The sequence below is a fragment of the Furipterus horrens genome, unplaced genomic scaffold, assembly GCF_987537825.1.
Source record: "Furipterus horrens unplaced genomic scaffold, mFurHor1.1.pri manual_scaffold_7, whole genome shotgun sequence".
Taxonomy (NCBI): domain Eukaryota; kingdom Metazoa; phylum Chordata; class Mammalia; order Chiroptera; family Furipteridae; genus Furipterus; species Furipterus horrens.
In genome coordinates this window covers 92,999,931-93,016,852 of record NW_028327177.1, presented here as the reverse complement: position 1 = coordinate 93,016,852, position 16,922 = coordinate 92,999,931, and the positions used below count along the sequence as shown (strand labels likewise).

Genomic DNA, 16,922 nt, shown 5'->3' with positions numbered 1-16,922 from the left:
AATACCTGTAACAAACTAGACGGCTGAAATAAGTTACCTTTTAAATATTTTACTTCTGGCTATAAATTATTTTCTTTTGGATCTGCTCAATTGTCTTATTTTTATTTCACTGGTGATGTTTTGGGGGGAATTTTCTTTTCTGCAATGAAAAAGTATTAGTTCTGGAAATTACCAATTATCAGCTGTAGGGTCTTAGCATTTTCTTCATATACTGTAATTATAGGTTGTGTATGCTTTCTATTTAAGCTCTTACTTAACTTGCAGTTATTGTATGTTCACAGTTGCTTTAGGGGTTAAAGTGATAAGAATATGAGTAGGTAACACAGTGGGATTCAACTTCAAGTTCTACCACTAGCTATATGCTATCAGGCAACTTACTTTAGCTCTATAAACTTCTGTTTCTTCATTTGTAAAGTGAGAGTGACAATATTTAATTTGTAGGGTTTTGTGGGAATTTAATGAAATAATGCTTATAAAGCAGGAAACACCATTTTGGTGTCCATGTAAATGTTCGTTCTACTTTTCCTTCTTGATCTTTAACCGTGTTCTCTTTCCAAGTACTGGTTCTAGAGGTACATGGAGTGGTCTGTAGCCCCCTATGTTTGTTTTGCCTATTCATCATATGTCTACTCAAAGATACAGTGAAAACAGTCACCTTGTTGTAGGCTTCCTAGTTTAGGAATAGTTTTGCTATTGATGTTGGTAGCTGTTCTTCCATTCCCTTCTGTGTACTACTATTGGAATGTATCTTAATGATTAAATACTACAGAAAAAATGAAGCAGAAATGCTTTTTATACCAGAAAATTGTGTGCTGCCTCATAGATGAAGAATAGGGGTTTTGAGAAGAAGTAAATACTTCATTGGTCATTAGTTGTGTCCTGTGCTTCAGTCCTGAATAGACTTGGTTTGCCTCTCTATAATAACTAGTATCAGAACATAAATATGACAAACCATGAATTGACTAGCTAAAACCTTGCTGTTTTTACTTACAGTAGATTTGTGCCTTTAATCATATTGATTGATTGATTGATTGATTGATTGAAGCACCTACTGTGTACTGTGCACTGTTCTATGCAATGGTGGTGGAGGGGGTTGCAGTTATGTAGCAGTTAACAAAACAGACAGAAATCCCTGCCTTTGTGGAGCTTAGATTCTAGTAAGACCTCAGTGAAAGATTTGGTCCAACTTTTAAGGCATTTATCTTCCTGGCTAATATTCTAAAAATAAAATAAAAGTTCTTTCTAAGCCAGAAGAATACTTCTGAAACTATATCCCTATTGGTTTTACCTCAATATCTTGATCAAAAAATTGCCAATAATAGCAACATCAGAAGAGAGTCATTTTTCTTTTTTCCTTTCTGTTCTCCCAGAGTGGTTCTTTTCTATCTATATATAGAGAGATTCAATGTATTAGTCCGCCTTATTTGAGATTATAACTTTATGTTCAAAACTAGGGCATTAGAAAATGTCTGATTATAGCACTCTATGACTGCACCAGAACATACTGGATGCCCATGAACCTCCCTGGTCAGTGACTCTACTTCTAATCTAAGTTCCTTCTTTCTCAGCATTTGACTCTTGACTAGAAATGGCAGTGAGAAAAGCAGCAAGGGCTTTTTGTAATCCATTATTCATTTCACAAGTTAAGCCACAAATACTAGGAGTGTTCTTATACGGAATAGCCATAACAAGTTATATTTTAATATTGTATGAATATTTTGACGGTAATTATTTTAAATAGGTTTCTGATTGCTTTCAAAATGGAAAATATGTCTTGATATAGTTGTTTATAAAACAATATTCACTATAATTTTTTAAACAATTATGCTATGTGAAGTTAGAAAGTAAATGTCCACCATGTCCCCATTTCCAGAAGTAACCGTTGGTACCTCCATTGTAGATTTTTCTACACTTGAATAAATATATACAACAAAAATTTATAGCTAAATGTATAGCTGTTTTCAATCTAAATAAGGTCATATTATACATACTGTTCTTTAATAGGCTATTTTTACTTAATAGTACTCAATATATTTTGAATATTTTTCATTTCATAAAGAATAGTGCTTCAGTGAACATTTTTATAGGTACTAATGTAGACTATTATTTCCTTGGAAAAAGTAGTAGAAGTGCATATGTACATTTAAGATTTGGTACATGTCACCACAAACACTAGTCAGGTGTATAACATAAAAATAATCATATGCTTAGTGAATTTATAACTCACTAAGGAAATTAGATATATATACACATAAAAAAACTGAATGATATAAAATAGAACATGATTAATTTCAAAAACATATGACACAGAGAAGATGCAATAAAAAGGAGCAACATGCTGGAGCTATAAAGACTTTCTTAGAGATGTTGGGGCTTAAGCTGTATCTTACAGAACAAACAGGGCAAGTAGAAAGAATTGGTCATTGAGTTTAAGGAAGTTCAACTTAACTGGAGAATTGCAGGTCATAATTAGCTGACGTGCTTTCGCCCTGTGAAGAGGCTGGCTTGACTAAAACAGAACTCATTAGGGAATTAATGCAAGGACCAGATTATGGCTAATTATTATAGAGAAATAACCATCTCTGTAAATACTACCCTAATGCATACCATAGAATACACATATGTGCCATTTCAGACGAGAATCTAGGGCCTAATTAATTGCCATTCATCTTTAATTGTTGGAATTAGAGTTAGAATTTTTGAGAACACTTAGTTGAAAACTATACCTAGGATGTCTTCATTGGATGAGGCAGCACACTACTTCCAAATACAAAACTTTTTTTAAAGTTTTTTTCTCAGGAGGGGCAGGAGAAAGCAGCAGAGAAAAAATGGGACAACTATAATAGAACAAAATATTTTTTTAAGTTTTTTCTCAATGTGGTTTAGGTACAGTTATATTTTCTTTAGATATAAAAGGCTGTTAATTTTATTGTTTTAAATGTTACTTTTATAACAAATACTTACAATTTTATTTTAATTTCATTATGAGTATAAGTATTACTAAGGCAATCTAGTGTTTTTATATAATAAAGCAGTTTTCTTTCATCTTCATACAATGTCCACATTGTCCTGGGAATTTTGCTATATTTGTTGCAGTTTTCTGAATACTTTTGCAAAGCTTGCTTCATTTTTGCTTCCAGTTGACCAGTGGACAGCCTTGAACAAAACCAGCCCTCTGCACAGCAGACATGATCCACATTATAATTTAATATGAGCTACGTGTAATAACCAGCATTCCATTTTGGACTAGAGTGGTGAAGAAGTAAGAGATTCAGTGACCTCAGTTGATTTTAGAAGTATTTTGCATACCAGTAGATTTAGAGCACACATAGCCTGAAGCAGTTTTATTGATAGAAACTATTTAATTATAATGAGATTCTACTTTTTTTTTTTTTTTTTTTGTATAGAAAACCAGGCAAGAGCAAAGGATTCTGATTTATCAGATACTCTGAGTCCAAGCAAGGAAAAAAGTAGTGACGACACTACAGGTGAGCTTTAACCTAATGTTTACTGATGTGCAGATGTTACTGTTACCAAGTTAATGTGGGTGGATATTTCAAAATTTGTGTTTGAAGTAAAAGCAGTGCTTCCATTTATGAAGTCATTATTTTGAATCTTGGATATATTGATAAAACTATCCAATAGCTGTATAAATGTCAACTATTAAAATACAATAGGAATATAAATTTCATTTATTTATTTTGATAGTGACAGCTTACTGTTAGAGTTGACTACAATTTGTAATTATCTTTTTTCCCCCTGTAGACGCCCAAATGGACGAGCAGGACCTAAATGAACCGATTGCCAAAGTGTCCCTATTAAAAGGTACTTTAACATGTTTTTAAGACATTTTAAACCAGGGCATCAGAGGTATTTACCCTTTGCCACAAAATCAATTCCATGTATAATGTGAAGTTTTAAGTTGTAGTTAAAAGATTAAGATAGGCTCTGGAAAGTAGCAGAAACTAAAATTTAAAATGTTGGTGCTGGTGCCAATGCTTCAAACAAAAATATTTAAATTGTAAAATAACAGGAAGTGATAGAATATGACATGCAGCTGTGGTTCTTTGCACTTATTCAATGCCTCTGATAGAAACTCACTACTTTTAACATAAATTAGAAAAAAGTGAAAATATTAACTTTCTTGAAAACACTTGTTTTTCTTCTGTTATTGTATGATAGCAGTTGTAAATTTCTGGTCCTTCTCTTTTCCAATAAAGATACCAGGTTCTTAGGACACTCTTCTAGAAATTTTTGTTGGGTCTAAAACAAGTAGTGCGTGTAATAAATCCTTTCACTTGTTTCACTTCTAAATAAGAAGTACATTTATTTCTTGATAGTTACTCCTTTAGAATGAAATGGGTAGGAAATAAATCAGCATTTAAAGAAGTGTTTTTAAAATAAAGTGCCTTGGGTTGGCTTATTTATAAATCTGTGGTTATCAGCATTTAGATTCTCTTATATTGCCTTATCATACACAAGAAAAGTTGACATGGAAGTTTAAACCAGTCAGTTAAACATGTTGGTAGCAGTGTACTGACACTAGGCAGCTCTCTGAAATCAGCAGCAGAAGCAGCCTGTGGAAGTTCTTCTGTGTAGAAATATTTATGCTTCTCTCTGGACTATTAAGGGATCTCCCAGTCCAGACCAGAACTTTGGACTATATAAAGAAGCCGTCGTTTCACCCTGCATGACCTTTCTGCTGGCCTAGTTGTGCAATGGTGGGGATTGAAGGTAGTAACAAAGAGGTTACCTAGATTCTCTTAGAGTTCCTTAGTCTGGGCATTCTGGCCTTCTTTTTCTTCTCCATGGATACTGAAGCTCACATGGCTCTTTGAGCCACCTTTGATTGAATTCCATTAACAAGGGAAGCCCTGAGGATTACTGACCCAGGCAACGAATTGCCAACTTGTCTTTAAGTGTCAGCATAGTTTCCAGCACTCTTCTCAGGTGACCTTTGGTGTTGATAAGGCGTGCTTTTTTTCTAGTGTTCTAATAATAAATCTAAGTTAAATTTTGCGTAGTCTAGAAATCTCACCTTGGAGCATTTCTGATTCATTGCAGAAATGCAATACTGATATTATATAACAAGTTGTTAACTAAAAACATGTCAGAACCCCTGGGCCTTTGTGGGAACATAGAAGGGAGTTGAATGAGTAATGAAAATGTCATACAAAAGTAGCTGTTCTTACAGTCTTTTTTACTATAGAAAGCTTTTTAGCAGCCAAGTTCAGATTGATTTATAAGTAGCATTTATGACTGTGTTAATTATATTCAACTGTTATTAGTGCTTTTGTAATTTTATGTCAGTCCTAAATTTTATTTTTATCCCATTGCCTACCACAATGCCAGTTGTTCAGTAAAACTCAGATATTTATTGAATGAATTAATAACAGGCCTCTTAAATCAGAGTTATAAAACCACAGGAACATTAGGAAAGTAACACTAGCCAAGGAGCTAAGAGTCAGAGTTCTGGGCTGAATCTCAGCTTTGCCATTTATTTGTAGTATGTCCTTGGGCAAATTGCTTATCCCTCTGTGCTTCACTTTTTCTTTATTTGTCAGACTGGGAAAAACTGACTTCATGGGATTATTGCAAGGATTAAATTAAATCTTGCATTTACCATGGTGTTGAGAATATAACATATTAAGCACCATAATGAAGACACTGTCAATAACGATGATAGTGATTAATAAAAGTAGACCTGTCTGTTAAAGAGTAACTTTTCATTAATTGAATAAGATTGTGAGGGTTAAAAAAATTTTTTTGTAGTTTATGTTTTAGGGAAAAGCAGTTGGTGGTAGCAGATTTTTTCCAATTAATAATAGGGAGCACCCTCTAGTTCCTAGATGGGATGTGGCCCAATCATAAATCACTTAATAAGCCAATTAGATCTTTAATAATAATATGTGTTGATCTGCTACTTTGCCACATGTCAGGGGAAAAATTTTTTTAAATCCTTGAGTACCACAGGAAGGCTAAATTGTATCTGTACAAGGGCCCATAAAAGGGAAAGTTTGGAAGAGAAAGAGACTGGAAACTGCAAGGTACCTGTGGAAGGATGATGGGGATACTAATGCTGCTAGTAATTGCTTGGAGTACCATTGGTGAAGATGGGTCAGAATTTCCTAATCCTACTTTAGGGTGACAAAAACAAAAACATAATCCCCCAAATTTTCTTACATTGCTATGTGATTGCCCATTTTTGTTAATGAAGTAGAATCTTTATTGACACTATTGAAAGATTTTGCAGCTTGATTTTAAGAACAGATTAAGTCACTGATTAGATGTAAAAAAATATCAGCCAGTTTAGAAGCAGGCATATTTTAAAAGTGCTCCAAGAAAGAGTCACCATGTCCATAATAGTTGTATAAATTCTTTTTTTTTCTTCTTTTATTGATTATGCTGTTACTGTTGTCCCAATTTTTCTCCCTGCTCCCCCCACTCCAGTTGTCCCCCACCCTTAATCCATGACCATTGATTGTGCATATAGTTCTTCTCAACATCTTCCTGTCTACTCCACTCCCTGCTACTATGCTTCTTAATTCCTGCATCATCTCCCTCCCTTTTCCCCCTTCCTCCTCCCCGCTGACCTCCCCCCAATATGTTCCCCATACCTATAATTCTTTTTCCCCTCTCATTGCCTACTTAGTTTGCCTTTGTTTTGATTCCCTAGCTTCTGCTGTTGTTTGTTGTGATACAGTTTTCATTTTAATGTTCATAGTTTTGATCCTCCTTCTTCTAAACAAGTCCCTTTAACATCTCATATAACTGTGGTTTGGATCTAACAAACTCCTTCAATTTTACTTTGTCCTGGAAACACTTTCTCTGCCCTTCTATCCTGAATGACAGCTTCGCTGGATAGAGTAATCGTGGTTGTAGGTTTTTCCTTTTCATTACTTTGCCAGTCCCTTCTTGCCTGTAAAGTCTCCTTTAAGAAATCCGCTGATAGTCTTATTGGGACCCCTTTGTACATAATTCTTCTCTTCTCTCTTGCTGCTTTTAAGATTCTCTCTTTATCTTTAATTTTTGACATTTTGATTATACTATGTCTTGGTGTGGTTCTCCCTGGGTCCAGCCTATCCGGAACTCTCTGTGCTTCCTGGACCTGTAAGTTCATTTCCTTTCCCAAGTTAGGGAAGTTCTGCTTCATTATTTTTTCACATAATTTTTCAATTTCTAGTTCTTCTTCTTCACCCTCTGGCAATCCTATAATTCGAATGTTCATTCGCTTATAGCTGTCCCAGAGGTTTCTGAGCCTCTCCTCATATTCCTCACTTTTTGTTTCCTCTTTCTGCACTGGTTGACTGTTTGTTCCCTCCCTATGTTCCGGTTTGTTGATTTGATCCCTGGCTTTCCCTTCCTCACCACTTGTCTTGTATGTATTTTTGTTCATTTCAGCAGAACTAGCCTTCATTCCTTCCCTGTCTTGATTCAGCCCCGCTGTTAGGTCCTTAAGCTGTCTTATGACTATGGCTCTGAACTGAGCCTCAGAAAGATTTGCTATTTGTTCATCGGTCAAAGCCTTTATTTGTTTTCTCGTTAGCTGTGTGATTGGTATTTCAATCATTAATTCTGCCATTCTGACCGTTTTGTTTATCTTTGCTTCTTGGGCGGGGCACTGTCACACCTCCTACGCTGTATTGGGCAGAGCCCCGTGTGCTCATCACAACCTGGCGACCTTTCTCACCACACTGTGACGCTTTGTGTGGGGGCGGGGGTCCAAGATGGATTCCTGCTGTTACTCTCCGCTGAGAGTGGGAGCCTCCTCCTCCATCCCCACACCCTCTGGGCTTCACCGTCTGAGACAATGGGGTCTGCCTTTCCCGGCGTTGGAATCACCAGCTGATGGGTCTGGTCTGCAGCCAGGGCCGGCTCCCAGGCGCTTCTCTCCTCCCCACTAAATACGGGTGTCTGCTTACCGGGTCCCGCTGTTCGCTGCTGCGGCTGCCACCTCCAGCACAGCTGGATCTTTCTCAGCCGTGGTTGCGCCCCTCCTACCCATCTGGACGAGCACCACTTGTTTATGACTTCATACATTGGACTTCCATGTAGCTTTATTTTTTGGAACTTATTATTATTTTTGGTTTTGTGGTAGTATCTGTCTATGCCTCCATCTTGGTCGGAAGTCTAAATTCTTAATGTATTCACTGCCACTTATTAGAAACATTTGGGTTACGCTTGATTATGTGTGGCTGTGCGTGCTCTTTAATCTGTGTAAATTCAGTAGGCTGACAGATTTTTTTTTCTTAAATGAAGAGTAAATTATTAGACTACAGTTGTTAACCTTTGGAACTGTAGAAAGAAGCTATATTTATTTTCCTCACTGAAACCCTATGCATGACTTCTTGCACCATTATTTTCAAATTTTATTTTTTCCTTTTTAAAAAGTAGCCAATTTTTATTTAGAATTATGGTATGCTACCTTCATGTTAGTCATCTGTGATTATGAAAATAATCTAAAATAGATTAAACATTCACCATGAGATGTAAGTAAAAGGATTATAACTATAGTGCCTTTTTCCTGGAATAGTAATCATTTTCAACCAGTTCATACCACTTTTGAAAGAGAAATAAAGATGTGGCTTGAACCACATGCTTGAAATCATTCCCCAAAAAACGATAAAAAGGAAACTAGAATTCAATTCAAGTAGTATCAAATGCAAGTTTGCTTTATTTAGAGAACTGTGCTATGGCTTCTCATAGTTTTAGTCTGATAAGACTCCTTGGAGTTTGAGGAGTTTCTAGTCAAATGGTAAGAGAAAAGTTTCAGATGATAAGCTGCTTCTTGGTGGATGTTGCCATTAGGAGTCAAAGAAAGGAGAAAGATAAGGAACTAGTATAAATGACCCATGGCCATGAGCAACAGGGTGGGGATTGACGGCAGGGGGCAAAGGGGTGGTGGGTGAGACAGGGGAAAGCAATGGGGTCGGGGGAGGGAATGGGACAACTGTAATAGAACAACAATTTAAAAAATAAAAAAAAGGAGAATGTTCAGATTTTGTATTTCTTTTTATTCTGGAAGGTGGTTTGAGTTTCATGGAAGAAGTGTCACTTGAGATGACCCTGAAAGTGTTATCATACCATATATGATGTATTCAATAATAAAAAAAACTGAACCTGAATCTAGTCAACATGCAGGACATATAAAGAGCTAGGGGCATATTCTAAATGCTGTGGTGGAGCTACAAAAGCAAAATCAGAATGTCGAAAATTCTGTAGGACAGTGAACCAGTTTCTTCAAGTAAATTGCAGGGTTTGGCGGGGGGGGCGGGGAAGAGGAGGAAGGAAAGAGGAATGGGGAATACTATAAAGTAAAAGAGATTTAAGAGATGTGACAACTGCCCTGTTCAATGTGGCTCAGTTGGAGCATTGTCCCATATCCCAAAATGTCATGGGTTCAATTCCCATTCAGGACATATGCCAGGGTTGCAGGTTCAGTCCCCACTTGGGGGCATGTGCAGGAGGCAACCGATCAATGTTTCTCTCTCACATCGTTGATTCTCTTCCTCTCTTCTCTCTCCTTTCCTCCTCCCTAAACTCAAAAGAAAAAAAAATTTTTTTTAAAGACATGTCAACTAAATGCAATGTGTGAACCTTATTTAGATCTTCATTCAAACAAACCAACTGCAAAAGAAGTTTTTAATACTAAATGGATATTTGATGTTAAGGAATTACTTATTGTCAATGTGATAATAGTATTACACTTACTTTTTGTTTATTCTTGACTTTTTGGAGAATTTATTGATATAGTTTTAAGTGGGTAGGATTATAAGAAGAGAAAATTGAGATATCTTCTCAAAGGAAATATTAAAAACTATAGGCTTTCCCTGCTGATATGGCTCAGTTGGAGCATCATCCCATAAAGTGGAAGGTTGTGGGTTCGATTCCTGGGCAGGGCACAAGCCTAGGTTGCAGGTTCAGTCCCCAGTCAGGGCACATATGAGAGGCAATCAAATGCTGTTTCTTGCACTGAAGTTTCTCTCCTTCTCTCCCTCCCTTCCCCTTTCTCTAAGATCAATAAGCATATCCTCGAGTGAGGATAAAAAATAAAAAAAATTAAAACTACAAGCTAGATAATATGGTTTGGGTTTGACAAGTGCAGTATAATTATAAGTTTGTTCACATAATCATTTGAGTGTTTTATAAGTTGGGGTGATTGTGGCAGAATTTAGTGGCTTATGAGCACAAAAATTTGACCAGATCTATGTTTTTGGGTGATTTGTTGGATGAATTGGAACAGGTAGAAGCTGGAGGTAAGGCAGTCATTTAGGAGGCTTAGGTAAATCATTGACAGCTGAATGAGGATGGCTGTTGTGGAAAGTTTAACAAAAGAACAAAATCAAGTTTTGGGCCCTCTTGTTCTTGTCTTGATCATCTCTTCTTTGGTGATCATCTCTTCTTTGGTAATCATCTGGAATCCATAGGCTTGAAAAGCAAAATATGAGAGAGAAATGAAAGTCAGATGTAACACTAGCATTTGACCCTGAATGAGTAAAAGTATGGTGGTGTTATTAAAAGAAGTGTTTATTTCTAGAAGAGCTATCCTGGTGAGAAAGTGATTGTTTTAGTCTGGCACATGTTGAACAGTAAAGGTGACCATAGGCTCTGGCTTGCCTGGAACCATGTATGCCTCTTGTGTCAGTGTAATTATTGAAAGTACTCCATTCACATTTAAAGGTATACTTGCTTCACATTGTCACCCTGGGAACTAGAAATGCTCTTAGAAGTATGAGGCAGAAACTAGGACTAGAAAGTCACTGTCATTTATTTCTGGGGCATTTATTAACCTAGGAAATACAAAGATAAGATACAGAGGCTACTGTCTTATGGAAGGTAGTGTTCATAGTGTTTTAGATAGCTTTAGTGGAAGCTTTGGAGAGCACAGCTAACCATGTTTTGGGAATTCTCTGCATATGGGTAGACCATAGTAGCAAGGAGAAATTATAGGGAAAGAAGAGAACAATAGAGAGAACAAAGGAGCCAATAAAAGATCCAGTTATCAAGAAGGAACCTAGCTGGTCAGAAGGCACGGCAAAGGAGTGAGAATCAGCAATAAGAGGCTGCTGCCTAGGACTATCTCACATGTCTGCACATACCCACGATGGAAGAATAATGGTCTTTGTCCATTGTAAGCGTTGTTCTCATCAACCAAGCCTGCAAAGACCTTCCGAAGAGAGGAGTGCTGGTAGTCAAAAAATGACTCACCCACCTGGCCAGCTGCCTCAAGATCACGTCTGTCAGTTGATGAGCTAACAGATGTTGTGACTACATCAGCCTTCAACAAACATGCAAAATAGAACTTGGGAGAAAATACTTTGGCCCTTTACCAGGTGGTTCATAACAGCCATGTTTAGCGCAAAGGGCAGAGTTTAAGTTAAATCTCCAGTCACTCTTCTGAAGAAATAGTGGCACCAAATTTAATTTAGGATATCATGTAGGTATTGCACATGCCAAGGCAGGTGCATGTAGTGAGTGCTTGTGTAGTGTTGATCTCTACAGAATTTAGCCTTAGTCTGAGGAAAGCCAGCACATGGGCCTATACTATAAACAGATAGTTCCAAATATAAACCATTTGTATTAAAGGGAAGGTTCTGTTAATCTTCCCATGGCATCAGAGCTCCTAAAAAAATATTTATTTGTTTGACATGCACATCTAAATAAGTTGGATTTGGCTCAGTAAGGGTTTCATTTATCTTCCAAGCACTTATCCACTGATACTCATCACAATGCTTTTTCCAAAATTGTGAAGTAGATTGATACAAAAAGTCCCTTTCCGTGACAGAACGAAGGCACCATGAGAGTGACCCCAAGACACAATAAACTAATAATGCATTTTTCCACACAACCATATGAAATGCAGTGAACCCATTGATCAACCTTAGCAGAAAAAGATTTGCTCATTCATTTTTGGCAAAAAAAAATGGCACTTGTTGTTTTGAAAAGAGGATCTTTACACCAACTAGTTGATTAGTTTGAAGATAGTCATTTTTGTTTATATTAAACTTAATTTGTAAATATTTTGGGTCAATATCTCTACTTCTGTGATCAAAAACTATAGAATTTACATATGTATTTGGTACATGGCATCTTATTTCCTCTAATTAAAATGCTGGTCCTTTGCATTATGTGGTACAGGAACTAATATGCTTGATCCTTGTGTTAATTGAACTCATTATTGTCTAAATTAAATTTGTCTCCCAAAACATAATTACTTAACATAAAATCTTCTATTATTTTTCATTTGAGAAGCAAATACTAGTTTTGTTTCACATCATTGATCAAAAGACTTGTTCCTCTGCAGACAAGAAGTGTCTGCTAAAATAGCCTTCAGGATGGATTACATAATGATTTTTCATCTATGAAAGGATCCCTTTTTCTCAAAATAAAACAGTCCTTCAGTTGTCATATTGATTTATTTATGGTCATTATTTTAAAAGTCTACACATTTTAGATGCAAATCTTTGATTACCTTGTATATTAATCAGTTAAGTGCCTACTGCATGGCTAGCATTGACTTAGATGGAATATAGTGTGTTCCATATAGTATGGAGAAGTGTGAAACATATGCATTTAACATTTATTACTAAAAAGGAAACAATGATAACAATCCACTTATTTCTGGAGAAAAAAAATAAGCTGTGATATAACTAAAAAGGTACCATGATTTATAGGAATGGCGGTGGAGCTAATCTTTGCCATTTTAATTATGATGTGACTTAGTTTGGGCCTCTTTGGGTCCATCTCGTTTGGTACTCTGTGTGCTTCCTGGACTTCTGTGTCTTTTTTTAACCAGATTAGGGAAGTTTTCAGTCATTATTTCTTCATACAGGTTCTCGATCCCTTGCTCTCTGTCTTCTTCTGGTACCCCTATGATGCAGATGTTGTTACACTTCATGTTGTCCCAAAGACCCCTTCAGCTGTCCTAATTTTTTAAAATTCTTCTTGCTATTTTGAATGGTTATTTTTTCTACATTGTCTTCCAAATTGCTGGTTTGATCCTCTGCTTCATCCAACCTGCTGTTAGTCCTTCCAGTGTATTCTTCATTTCAGATATTGTATTCCTCATTTCTGACCGGTCCTTTATCAAATTCACAGACCTTACTTACATTTTGTCAGTTGTCTCAATAACGACCTTTATGATAAAAAAAAAAATCCTGAGTCATTCAATTGTCATGTCTCTTTAGTCTCCTTTAATCTGGAACAGTTCCTTATGTCTTTCTTTGTGTTTCATGACATTGACATTTTTGAAGAGCACAGTTATTTTGTAAAATGTCCCTTAATTTGGGACATTTACATTTTGAAAACCTTATGTTTCCTCATGATTAGATTCATGCTGTGCATTTTTGGTAGGAATATAACAGTAGTAATACTGGGCATCATATCAGGAGGTATCTAATGCTGAATTGTTCTATCACTGGTATGTAAATATTCTGTACTTCTTTTATCTACTTAATTTTAGCATCTACTAATGATTCTTGCCTGAATCAACTGTTACTATATTAGTTGTGAAATAGAGATTTCATAATTTTGTCATTCCTTCTAAATTTATTAACTGGCTTTCCACTATAAGGAAGAGTTTTCTTTCCTTTCCTTCTCCCCTACCCTTATGTAATCAGGAAGTGTGAAAATATGTATATGTAACATCTGAGACTAATTGTGCTTGTATTGGGAAATTTTATTATCAGTTCTTTTTTGATGGATTAAAGTTGTGATGCCTGAGCTACTTGTAAACCAATGAACTAGAAGAATATGGCCTACTTGATTTATTTCAGGCAATGTTCAATATCAGAAAGTTTTAACACAACAAAAAATGAGTAGTGACTAGACAGGAAAGAATTTAGGGGAGGAGGCATACTTGAGATGTAATGGTGGACCTAATTTAATATTTTGGTTTTTTTAAAAAGTATATTTAAGTATATTTTATTGATTATGCTGTTACAGTTGTCCCAATTTCTTTTCCCTTTGCTTTCCTCTGCCCAGTACCTTCCTTCCCTCCAGCAATCCCACCCCACTTAGTTCATGTCTATGGGTCATGCATATGTTCCTTGGCTTCACCCTTTCCTATATTATTCATAACATCTCCCTGTCTATTTTGTACTTACTAGTTATGCTTCTTAATCCCTGTACCATTTCCCCATTTTTCCCCCTCCCCCCTCCCAACTGATAACCCTCCAAATGATCCCCATACCTGTGGTTCTGTTCCTATTCTAGGTGTTTGCTTAGTTTGCCCGTTTTTTTGTGTTTTTTTTTTAGGTTCTGTTGTTGATAGTTGTGAGTTTGTCATTTTAATGTTCATAGTTTTGATCTTCTTTTTCTTAAATAAGTTCCTATAACATTTCATATAGTAATGATTTGGTGGCGATGAACTCCTTTAGCTTCACCTTGTCTGGGAAGTACTTTATCTGCCCTTCCATTCTAAATGATAGCTTTGCTGGATAGAGTAATCTTGGTTGTAGGTCCTTGCTTTTCATTGCTTTGAATACTTCTTGCCAGTTCCTTTTTACTTGCAAAGTGTCTTGAGAAATCAGCTGATAGTCTTATACGTACCCCTTTGTAGGTAACTCTCTTCTTTTCTCTTGTTGCTTTTAAGATTCTCTCTTTATCTTGAACCTTTGGCATTTTAATTATGGTGTGTCTTGGTGTGGTCCTCTTTGGGTCTAGCTTCTTTGAGACTCTCTGTGCTTCCTGGACTTGTATGTCTATTTTCTTCACCAAATTTGGGAAGTTTTCCATCATTATTTTTTCACATAAGTTTTTGATTTCTTGCTGTTCCTCTTCTCCTTAATGGCACCCCTATGATTTGGATGTTGGCATGTTTAAAATTGTCCCAGAGGTTCCAAAGCCTATCCTCGTTTTTTTCAATTCTTGTTTCTTCCTTCTGTACCATTGACTGTTTATTTCTTCCTGATATTCCAAATCATTGATTTGAATTTCGCTTTCCTTCCCTTCACCATTGGTTTCATGTGAATTTTCCTTCGTTTCACTTAGCATAGCCTTCACTTTTTCCCTTATGCATTTGCTGTACTCAAGCATATCTGTCAAGTCTGTGAGCTTCTTTATCACCAGTGTTTTGAACTCTACATCTGTTAGGTTGGCTATCTCCTTGTCTATCAAGTTGGCATCTCCTCGTTGCTTAGTTCTCACACTGGAATCTTGATCTGTTCCCTCTTTTGAGCCATGCTTTTCTGTCTCCTCAACTTGAAAGGCTCCTGTGTTTGTTTGCTTCTGTGTCTTGGGTAGAGCTGTTGCACCTGTTATGTTGAAAGGGGCGGAGCCTTAGGTATTCATAAATGCCAGACAACCCATTTCGCCATATTATGGCGCTGTATGTAGAGGAGGGGTCTGAGAGGGAACAATGCCACTTGCTCAGCAATCACCCCTTTTCCAGACACTTGTCCCACTTCCCATATGGGACTGGCATCTCTCTAGCTGTTGCCCTGGCAGTGGTTCCCTGAGTGGGTGGGTCTGCTGATGTTCTAGGACCATGAGGGCCCTCTAAACAAATGTACTCTGCTGAGAGACTGGCAGTTTCTTCCTCCACCCCAACCCCCAATGGTTTTCACAGTCAGAGGCAATGAGGCTTTATTTTCCCTGGTGATGGAACCATGAGCTGTGCAGTCTGGTCTGGTGCTGGGAGCACTCCCCAGGTGTCCCTCCCTACTTTTTAAAATGTGTGACTGCATTTTCCGCCAGCTGGCCACAGCCGCTGTCGCTGCCGCAGTCACCTCCACACCACGTCCTCTCCACCCCTCCTACCTGTCTGGATGAGTATTTCTTCTTTATATCTTTGTTTGTTGGACTTCCACACAGCTCGATTTCCTGTAATTTCTGGTTGTCTCTAGTTTTGAAGTAGTTGTATTCCTTCTTAGTTGTGGAGAGAGATGCATTGCGTCTACCTATGCCTCCATCTTGGCCAGAAATCTAATTTAATATTTCAGTAAAAACATTTAAGTTATATCAGTTAATAATTCAACCAATATTTGTTATATGTGTAGTATTGGGGGGAAAATTATGACAGAGTAAGCACTGTGCAGCTTTCAGCCTACTTTTTATTTTGTATTCCACAACTGGGGAAATCATGCTAAAATACTTTTTCTTGCCCTGGCTGGTATGGCTAAGTAGATAGAGTACATATTGGCCTGTGAACTGAAAGGTCACTGGTTCAACTCCTGGTCAGGGCACATGCCTGGGTTGTAGGTCAGGTCCCCAGTTGGAGACATGCAAGAGGCAACCAATTGATGTTTCTCACTTGCACACAGATGTTTCTTTCCCTATCTTTCTCCCTCCCTTCCCTCTCTCCAAAAATAAATAAATAGAATCTTCTTTAAATTTTTAAAAAATAAAATAAATACTTTTTCTTAAAGAAATGCTTGTTTCTGTTTTCCCATTTCCAGTTAAGTTAAACCTGAATTGTTCTGCCCTGGCTGGTGTGGCTCAGTGGATTGAGTGTCAGCCTGTGAACCAAAGGGTCACCGGTTTGATTCCTAGGCAGGGCACATGCCTGGGTTGTGGGCCAGGTCCCCAGTTGGGGCATGCGAGAGACAACCATACATTGACGTTTTTCTCCCTCTTTCTCCCTCCCTTCCCCTCTCTCTAAAAATTAATAAATAAAATCTTTTTTGTTTTAAGTGAATTGTTCTGACTTGTTAGCAAGAAATTTTAGAAGTTATAATGAATAGCATTTTGCCTGTCTTACTGAATTTCAAGACTTACATAAGCTCTACATGAGTAAAATTTATAATTTTAGTATGATTAATATATATTTTATAGTACCTTGTTAAGAATTACTAACATATTTATTTAACTGTACTTGTGTTCTTTCTTCAGGGTAAAATAACTAAAATGCTTAATATCATGTGCTTCCAAGTTTTATTTAACTCAGTTGTGCTATGTTGTTTAACTATGCATGTCTAAATATG

General features: G+C 36.9%; 1 protein-coding gene across 34 annotated transcripts in view; it reads left to right on the top strand.

The window, feature by feature from the left end:
• SLMAP (sarcolemma associated protein) overlaps nt 1–16,922 on the top strand; it is a 163,771-nt gene that overhangs the window by 129,758 nt on the left and 17,091 nt on the right. For all 34 annotated transcript variants that reach the window (XM_090283975.1, XM_090283959.1, XM_090283963.1 and 31 more), the window contains 2 exons: nt 3,408–3,488; nt 3,766–3,825. In XM_090283975.1, the coding sequence (XP_090140101.1) occupies nt 3,408–3,488; nt 3,766–3,825 (141 nt within the window). The remainder of the gene's footprint in view (nt 1–3,407; nt 3,489–3,765; nt 3,826–16,922) is intronic.